At 30.5% G+C, this 9,665-nt stretch overlaps 1 protein-coding gene and 1 long non-coding RNA gene across 2 annotated transcripts in view; both read right to left on the bottom strand.

Moving 5' to 3' along the window:
* Positions 1-4,051: 4,051 nt before the first annotated feature.
* Positions 4,052-9,665, bottom strand: part of LOC108744439 (protein ELYS) — a 14,466-nt gene continuing 8,852 nt past the window's right edge. The window contains exons 13-26 of the mRNA XM_025980830.1: positions 7,998-8,141; positions 7,754-7,937; positions 7,595-7,696; positions 7,373-7,528; positions 7,205-7,316; positions 7,026-7,151; positions 6,823-6,973; positions 6,350-6,682; positions 6,075-6,276; positions 5,736-5,979; positions 5,534-5,671; positions 4,946-5,303; positions 4,800-4,880; positions 4,052-4,743 (exon numbers count right to left, since the gene is read on the bottom strand). Coding sequence (XP_025836615.1) covers positions 4,052-4,743; positions 4,800-4,880; positions 4,946-5,303; positions 5,534-5,671; positions 5,736-5,979; positions 6,075-6,276; positions 6,350-6,682; positions 6,823-6,973; positions 7,026-7,151; positions 7,205-7,316; positions 7,373-7,528; positions 7,595-7,696; positions 7,754-7,937; positions 7,998-8,141 — 3,023 coding nt within the window. The remainder of the gene's footprint in view (positions 4,744-4,799; positions 4,881-4,945; positions 5,304-5,533; positions 5,672-5,735; positions 5,980-6,074; positions 6,277-6,349; positions 6,683-6,822; positions 6,974-7,025; positions 7,152-7,204; positions 7,317-7,372; positions 7,529-7,594; positions 7,697-7,753; positions 7,938-7,997; positions 8,142-9,665) is intronic.
* LOC108744478 lies at positions 8,729-9,626 on the bottom strand. The gene is made up of 3 exons (XR_001938970.2): positions 9,537-9,626; positions 9,026-9,458; positions 8,729-8,925 (listed from the first exon to the last, which is right to left on the bottom strand). It is a non-coding gene; the product is annotated as an uncharacterized LOC108744478 (long non-coding RNA).

Here is a 9,665-nt window from a genome sequence, read left to right as displayed (position 1 = left end):
GTGTTTATTAATATATATATATTTTACTTAATACAATATTAGAATATTAACTAATCCCATAGTGTACCAAGATATAGGTCTATGATAATTTAAGCCCGCTGTTAAAATGATTCCCACAAAAATTCTTACAAAAAAAATATTAATTTTCCTTATTAACATTATTATTACATAAAAACATAACATCATTAAGTAACTTAGTTCGTTCCTGAATTTGTAGTTTTTTTCTAAAAGGTAAATGTCGACAAGCGCAGCAAAGGCAAGAACAATTATTACACAACGAAGCATATTATTTTGTAACATTTCATGTACAAATGAAAGTTTACTATTCTTGATGGGCGTTTTCTTGGCCACTTCTTTCTTTTTGCTATGCATTTTAATTCTGAAAAGGATTAAGTTAACTTTAAAATGTACAAGTTAAATCAGACTTACCTGATTCGGTAATAATAGGATAAACAGTGATACAAGTTTATTCACTATATTCACTGGTATTGACTTTCATCGATATTACCGACAGCTCTGATAAGATTATATTTCCACACCAGAGAAATTACTAATTAAAATGATAGGTTCGCCGATTATGCAAAAACTACTGGATATTTTTTGATTGCGTTTTTTAGTTTTATTCTTTCAAAGCTTGGTCTTTATCTCCAATAAAAATTATCACGATATCCCTATTTAATATAAAGACAAAGACAATAATAACGTCAGCCTTTATAGCCGCAACTTTGCATGCTCTCTTGTTAATTAGAGGAGAGGCACGCAACGCACGAAGTTTCTATTTCTGCTTCATCGCAAAGTAAAGGATAGACACGCACAATTTGCACTAGCGACCTGATTCTGTGTAGTTTTGGCTGGCGAAGTCGTGTATATCAACTACATAGTAATAAATATTTTAGAAATTAAAATACATTACCTATATATTTAAACAAATAAATGTCTTTTAAATAGTACATACAATCTGTAAAATTTGTTTCTAACTGATGCAAAATTCGTAAACGTAATAATTAGAATCCTTGAACACTTCGTATTGCTTTACTTTCCTCCAGAGAAGACATTTTTTGGTAATGAGAAAATTCCATGGTAAAAGTAGCTGTACCTGAGGTAATGGTCCGTAAAAGTGTCGAATATCCAACTAATTCGGCTAAAGGTGTTTCGCATTGAACTACCTACAGAAAAATAAATAAGAAAAAAAAAATTAGTTATCACTACAATTTACGAATAAATTATGAAGAGAGCACCTATTAGACTTACTTTACTCTGTCCTCGTAGAGAAACATTAGCAATAACTGATCTTCTTCGACTTAAATCTGCCAAAACAGAGGACAAATAATCATCTGGAACTACGATTTCTAAATTCATTATGGGTTCTAAAACGACAGTCCCAGATTCTGAGAGAAGCTAAAAAATTATTAGTTAGTAATATGAAACTACTTCCATCATTCATAATTCAGATGTTTTACTTTATGTACACATTTAGTGGCAGCTGCAGCAATCATTGTTTCTGACGTACCCCTTCCGATTTCAACGCTATGTAACATTACTTCGACGTCAACTACCTGAAATACATATCGTTTAATGAGGAAATCTGTAGAGAACTGTTTTATTAGTGTTTCCTTTCTTGTGTTAATACTTGGTCTCATTAACAAAAACAAACATTTTTTCTTACTTGAGCACCAATTTTGGGTCCATAATTAAGTCCAACTTCAATTCCTCGTTTTATCGCGAGCAAATGCTTCGGGAATATATTAGCGAGAATGCTTGCTGCTTCTGGAGACTTGTCCAATTTCAAAACATCCTTTATTTCTTTTCCTTCTTCTGGTAACACAGATAACAAAATATTAACTCTGTGTTTGCTGTTTCCTACTTTATTTTCGAGAGTAAAATCACCAGAAACTTTTTTTATTGGAGACTCTCGATAGGCGATTTGTATTGGTCCTAAGTCTACTTCTATCTTATATTCTCGTTTTATTCTGTCTTTTATTATTTCTAAATGTAGCTCTCCCATTCCTTCAAAAAGAAAATAAAATTAGTCTGGTATTATTTATTATATGTGATTTGACATATTTTTTATGTTAATGGTAAAAAAGAAAAAAATTCTACCAGCCAAAATTGTTTGCCCAGTTTCTTGATTATAAGTGACTCTTAAACTGGGATCCTCCCTTTGTAATTCGTTTAAAGCCTGTTCTAGTTGAGACTGGTAAGCTAAACTAGGAGGTTCAATCGAACAAAAGAAAACTGGCTCTGGAGGTTTGGCTGTGATATCAAAAAGATCTTCTAAACTTTCCTTTTCAAATTTTGTTTCATTTTCAGATGATTTTGAAACGTTATGATTTTTTTTCTTAATTTTTTGAGCGAGTGAAGCTGAATTAGTTAACACATCACCAGTTACAGTCCACTGGAAGATTAAAACTAATTTAAAAGTAAATACCTACAATTGAATAAAATAATTCTTACTTTTAGTCCTGCCATGACAGCAATATTTCCATTCGTAACGGTGTCTACTTCTTCAAAATCGTCGGCATACGCAATATACAGTTTCATTATGTGTTCATTTTGTTCTTTCTGAATGTTATGTATTTTTTCTCCTTTTGTTAAATTTCCTGAGTAAATTCTTGCAAATACTAATGGACCCTTTTGTTTATCATGCATAACTTTAAATGTTTTAGCACAAAGATTGCTTTGAAAAATTTTATGATGTTGATTTCTTTCATTTGGATTCGGCAAATATGAAATCACACCATCCATCAATTTTTGAACACCAATATTTTTATACGAACTTCCACATAAAATTGGGACAGTTTTCTGACAAAAATGTGAATATTGTTAAAAAACAAAATAATCTGACAATAAAAAGATAAAACTAATTTTGTTGCACTAATACTAAAAAAAATGTTTAACTGAAACTGAAATTAATATTATAAAATACAATTACAGCTAAGCTTTTAAGAAAATTAAAATTTGTGTAAAAAAATCATTCAAAGGTTGCCACCAATTTTCCTGCATTCCATTTATTACCTGTTCTATGGTAGATTTCCTTAAACATGACAACAAATCTATCTCTCTTATATCATCTAATGAGTTTGATGCAATTATTATATTAGCTAAATCATCACTGGATTCTGATAATTTATCTATCATTTCTTGTCTTGCCTTCATTGATTTTTCCCATAAAGGGTCTGACTTTTCCTGTAGATCTGTTTCTACAAAATTATCCTTGCCAGAGATATTCCAAATTACCTTTTTTAACGTCAGTAGATCTACAAATCCTATAAAGAAGTTTATAAACCATTGTAACAGTACATTGTTTATTAAAAACAAAATATTACCTACAAATTTATTATTTTTTGTGACTGGAAGATGCAGGCATACAGTTGGTATTTCTAGCTTCTTTTCTATTGATTCACAGCACATTTTAAGATTGGCATCAAACCTATCCATTTTATTTGCAAATACTATCCTTGGTATTTTGTATTTATCTGCTTGTCTCCAAACAGTTAATGTTTGTGCTTCTACCCCTTTAATTAATTAAAAAGAACATCACTACATTTTTTTTGTATAGCTGTTGGATCAAAAATACCTGCAGAAGCATCTAAAATAATAACAGCTCCATCAAGAACACTCAATGTTTGTTCAACCTCCATAGTAAAATCTATATGACCAGGTGTATCAATAAGATTAAAATTATGTTTCTTCCACATAAATGTTACTGCTGCAGATCTGATAGTTATTCCTCTTTCTCTTTCTTGCTCCATGTAATCTGTAACAGTATTACCATGGTGAACTTCACCCATTTGATGTATTTGACCAGAATAATAAAGCATACGTTCTGTTGTAGTCGTTTTACCTGCAAACATTTAAATAAAAGAAAATGATGGAAAAGTAGCACGAAATTTCACATTATACAAACCAGCATCGATATGGGCTAAAATTCCAATATTACGAATATTATTTAAATCTTCTTGATTTATATTATTTTTGCTACTTTTAGTACTATATTTTTTCCTCACAATATAGTTTTTCCGTAAATATAAGCATTTTCGGCACTTTTTACTTACNAAGAATATTCACTGAGATCCTGTTGCCCTTCTACTGTGGGTAAGTCAGAATAATTATCTGCTGTTTCCTCCTGCTTATTTAAATTTTGCGATGTGTTTTGTACATCTCCTTTATTCAACTTGGTTTCTTTTGAAACTTTATTTGTTTGCTTTAAATTATCTTCTTTATTAATTGCTGAAACAGATTCTGTAAATTTTTTAGTTTCTTCTTCTTTAGTCTGCAATAATTCAACTGTAACTATATTATCATCTACAAATTTCTCTGTTATCGTTTCTTCTTTTTCTACGACACTTTCATCTTCTTCAGAACTTCGATTAGTCTCTTCTTCAGCAGTATTTTTATTAGAAACAACCTTATGTGTGTCTTGTTTTATTAAAAATATTTCTGTAGTCTTTTTTGTTCGCTCTTGTAATGATTCTGCAATTTTCTCTGAAAGTGGACTGGTTTTTCGAAGTAATTGTTTTTTCAAACAAGATTTTTCTTCTTCGACTGTCGTTGACGAAGTAGGTGATGATTCTTTATAATTTAAAATGTTGGATATTTCTGATCCTGCAGGCAATTTCTTCGTCGAACTACGGGTCAGAATTTGTCGTTTATTAGCTTCATTAGAAGGTATAGACGACATGTCAATTTTGTCTACTGATCGTCCTAATCTAGGACTGCACCTTACGGGAACGTCAGAAATATCTGTAAAAATAAAATAACGAATACTATAAATAAACCAATAATATTTAAGTGCCAACCTTTATAACTTCTACGTTTTTTTGGCGTTGAAAGTACTTTTTTATAGTTTATAAGTTTTTTATTGTAAACGTTTGTTGTATCTGAAAATGCATGTTATTTTTGTAAAACATACAAATAAAATGATTTGTAAATGTATCTTTTATACCTTCCTCAGTGTTATAATTTTCAGACGTTTGTTCCTCTGATTCGTTCTTTTCTACAATCTTACCATTTGTTAAATTTTCGAAAGAGCTTTCTGGTGTACAAAATATATCTTCTGTAGAGGGAGAACTAGTTTTCGAATTGGAGTCGAGATTAATACTTTTGGTTTCGTTATATTTTTCGCTTAAACGTTGTTTTGTAAGTAAACTACCTGTTGGCGGTTTAACTATTTGAGATGGGGCATTTATCAAATCTACTTCAATTTTGTCTTGCTGTTCTGATTTTGATGTATGGGATTCAAAATGAACTGACGGTCTCGACGAGCGTAGAATGGACTTACGAGGGGACAAAGTAAATCTCTTCTTCAAAAGAAAAAAAAATTAAATAATGCATTTTAAGCATAGTACATTACGCACCTAGGGTTGTAAAGTAAAGAGTGTCCCAGATCACATACATTTTGCCAGCCAAGGCGAAGCGATCTGAGCATTTTTTACTTTCGTCCATGTGCGTATACGATTTTTCGTGTTAATTATGCACGACGCGAATACCACTTTTTAGCCGAAGGGTACGTAAAAATATTTTAAACACTTACTTTGGGAGTATATGAATAATCGGATACTCTATTAGTTTCATCAATGAAAATTGTGTTATCCAATTCATCGTTTTCCACGTCACTAAGTCTTTCTGGTGTGACTCTATTATCAACATTCGTATTAGATTTATATGTTTTCTACAAAAATAATGTTTTTCTTAAATAAGAAAAATTGTTTATAAAAACAAAGCTATTTTATTACTTTGAGAATACTCTGAGGTGTATATGGGGTGCCATCAACAATCGTGGTATTAACCTCTTTTCCTCTAACTTCTTTTCGTTTGATTACAGGAGTATCAAAGGCTAGTACACTTGGGAATTCTTTTTCTGCAGAATGAACTGGTGAACGTGGACTTAACCTGCGTCTCTTTGGAGTACTTGGTCCTTCTAAATCTTGGTTACTTTCTATAGTAATTTCTTCTGGGTACAAAACAGGTGGTGCAGATCTTAAAAATTTGGAAAAATTAATTTCAAGAATTTCATTAATTTTTTTAATGTACATGCAGGAATATTCTTAAAATAAAAAAATAAAAATTATTACCTTTTGCGGCTTTTAGAAAGGGTGGGTGTTTTAATAAATGGCAAGGAGTCACTAATGCAAACGCTACATCTCATATCGCCGTTTTTATCAGATAACCACAAGCTGTTAGTCTTCGAAATCGTAGCGTAGAGAAAATTGGAATTGTAAACTTTGTTGTGCATTTTGTCATTAACAAATAGAGACAGTGGTTTTTCGTTATTATCTATGAAGAGACGAAAGAAATGTGGTGTAGTAAACAAATAAAAATGAGTATCCTAATTGTTTCAGTTTCTTACCATTATCACAAATCGAATTATTTTGTATACGATAAAATTCTGACAGCTTTTTACTAATATTGGGCATGTGTTCAAACGTCGATTTGATGACAAAATCTCTAAGATTCGACCTTTGCTTCCCCATAAGTCCAAGTGATTCAAGATTTTTTTCATTCAATTTATTATTAATACTGAAAGCGTCGATGTACCTTGACCTTTGTAGATGGTAGAAGATTTTGAAGTCCTCCAACTGAGGATGATTAACTTCTTCCAAATATTTCATAAAATGCGATTCTTCTGTCGGATTTAGAGGTAAATGAAGTATAGATATCAAGTGATTCTTCTTGCTACAATCTTTTACAAAAAAAAAAACAATAAATGTATAATAAATAAATAAAATAAACTCAATTATTTCATCCAAAACCTACATAATAGCTTACATGAAAAAGATTTTGAACTATTATTTAAGAAATAAACTGAGTATTTTCATTTACCTTTAAAGAAATGTCGGAGCAACTGAGCTTCATTACAACCGTTCTTGTTTCGCCTTTGAAAGTTGAAAGCCTCATCTAACATATTGTTTGCAATATAAAGGCTTATGGTAGTACAAAGATCTTGTACATCTGCAGCTGGAGGTTGCCTCACCTAAAAAGCTAAACGTGAACAGAATATTTTACTTCGGTTTTACATTAATTACCTGTAAATATAGGAGGGCATAATTATGATGTCCTTGCAATAAAAATGATCTTAAAACGGTTCTGTGATGCCACATTTTGAGATCTTCCTTTTTAACTAATGGATCTAATAGTTGTTCGATGGCAGTCTAGAAAATTTCAATATTTTAACGAAAATTACGACAATGAAACTTAGATTTACTGAAAAATCGCCATGGTCCAGTTGCCAGAATGCCTGGGTAATTTTTATAATGCTTGGAGTCAGCTGAAACACAGCTGGAAACTTTATCAACTGCGTTATAATCGATTTATATCTAAAAGAAATTAATGTTACACGGTTACAAAGCAATTTCTTTTATTTAAATAATACTTTTCTTGAGATAAATTAACAGCAAGGTCCAGAAATACATAGACAACTATGCAATGTTTATGATTCATATCCATGTTTTCGATGAGATACGTTCTCATAAGAGCCTGCAATGAAGGAGGAGGGTAAAATCCATTGCCTCCATCATTTTTCCATTCTCTGCAGGGTTATTTGAAGTAAGTAAATGAACATGAAACAACGCGTAGTTGATTACTAAATACTTACTGTTGTATAGCAGCCCCATTATGTTCAATTAAATTATCAATAAAAAGTACGCTTTCCTTGCAAGAAAAATGCTCCTGATGCAATAGATTTAAATGTATTCTCCTAAAACAAATTAAAAATAGCACGGGATTTTTGTACAATTATTATAAACAATCGTGCCTTTCGTTGTAGTAATCAGTTAATGTTTTAACAGGATATGGAGCATAAGGTCCTTCAGCCTGATCTAAATTCTGATAAAAAGATAAAGGTGCTTCAGGAAGTAATCCTACATTAAATGCCCACTGTATGACTTCCAAATATATGGTCACCATTTCGAGAGAATTATGCTGTTTTTCGATTAACTCTAAAATATAAAAATAAAGGAACAATTGGTTTGTTCATTACTTGATACATTAAAAACTACCTGGATTGTTTAACTGTATCCTAAACTTTTTTAGGACGAATTTAAAAAATGTAGTTAAATTTTTTAATTGTCTGATACAATTATTAAGTAAATTAGTGGAATTGGTATCTAGTTTTACTCCGGAAAAATCAAAAAAAGGAACACCTAAAAATTTCAAATTTAATGATTTGCTAAAAGTTCAAAGCTTCATAGCTCACATAGATTATCAGCATTTTGTTTCAAAACATGGGCTCTTTGCCAGCCCCATTTAAGAAGAACGCTCAAACTACAACCCACTGAGGAAAAACTACCATTGCTTGATGATGACCCACATTTAAATAGCCATCCAACTAATTGCTGTTCTAAGGCAACACTTAAAAGAAACTCTCGTTGATATTCCTTGAAAAAAAAAAAATTATAATATACGAAAAATATTCGTTCAAAATTGTTTACCAAAGTCGCAGAAGAAGGCGAAAGAGTTTCAGTGAAAAGTGGAGTTAGCCCTAATTTAATGCACTGTTGATATAGTTCGGTTGGTTCAACAAAACAGAGAGGACCTTTAGACTCCATCAGAAAAAGTAAACTTTTTTGGCTACCTCTATTTTTAATAAGAGACACGTCGTTTTCTCTTAATACACATAAATCTAAATAAAAAATTATAACGCTGTTTAACATAGTGTTGTAACAAAAAGAAAATTTGATATAGTTCGAAAACAATGCCGTTTTCTATATGTATTGANATACAAACCAGCATCGATATGGGCTAAAATTCCAATATTACGAATATTATTTAAATCTTCTTGATTTATATTATTTTTGCTACTTTTAGTACTATATTTTTTCCTCACAATATAGTTTTTCCGTAAATATAAGCATTTTCGGCACTTTTTACTTACTTACAGTCAGAGTTCTTAACATTTTTAAGGTTATATTTTGCTAATTCTATAATCTATGAAAAAAAAATGCATGAATACGACTCTTATTATAAAATTCTACTGCTATTTAACGATTTTGTGAATGTCTGTTCATTTCTTCATTTCAAAACATACCTAAAAACATAAGAACTGATAAAAACTTAATATATGCAAAAATTGGAAAAATATAGGCGAACGTGTAATACGTGGTTAAAGAACTAGATGTCGCTAAGCTAAAATAAGAACATTTAAATTAAATAAGACACTAAATTATATCATAAATGGTTTGTTAAAATTTGAAAATTTATGTTTATCAGGAGGGAAGTTCGCTTTTTTTATCCGCCTACGACCTCAAAATATCAATACAGCTGGTTTATAAATATTATCACATCTGAAATAGTATTTATAGAGTAAACAATATTTATTATTACAAAAACCATTTTAGCATATTTCCAGTATTGAATGTATTTATAAACACTATAAAAACAAGTTCATTTAAACTTAAACCATTACATTATTGCTTATTTCGACTTCGTAGTTTTTGCTTAAAATCTGTCTGATTTTCACCCTGTAAATAAGGTATTCTATCAAATAAAAATGTATGTTGAATAAATCATTTAAAATAATGGTAACTTGGTTATTATACCTCCTCAATAATTTTTGGCAAGTCCGAAGTGCTTCTGAGCCTTCTTCTTCTAGCTGGAATATTAGAATCTAAAAAAGTGCAAGTATTATTTAATTAAGTAATACATTAATTAATAATTAATGTATAACT

The sequence above is a fragment of the Agrilus planipennis genome, unplaced genomic scaffold, assembly GCF_000699045.2.
Source record: "Agrilus planipennis isolate EAB-ADULT unplaced genomic scaffold, Apla_2.0 scaffold29, whole genome shotgun sequence".
Lineage (NCBI taxonomy): Eukaryota > Metazoa > Arthropoda > Insecta > Coleoptera > Buprestidae > Agrilus > Agrilus planipennis.
The sequence above is the reverse complement of the archived record's forward strand: the minus strand, read 5'-3'. Positions and strand labels throughout refer to the sequence as shown.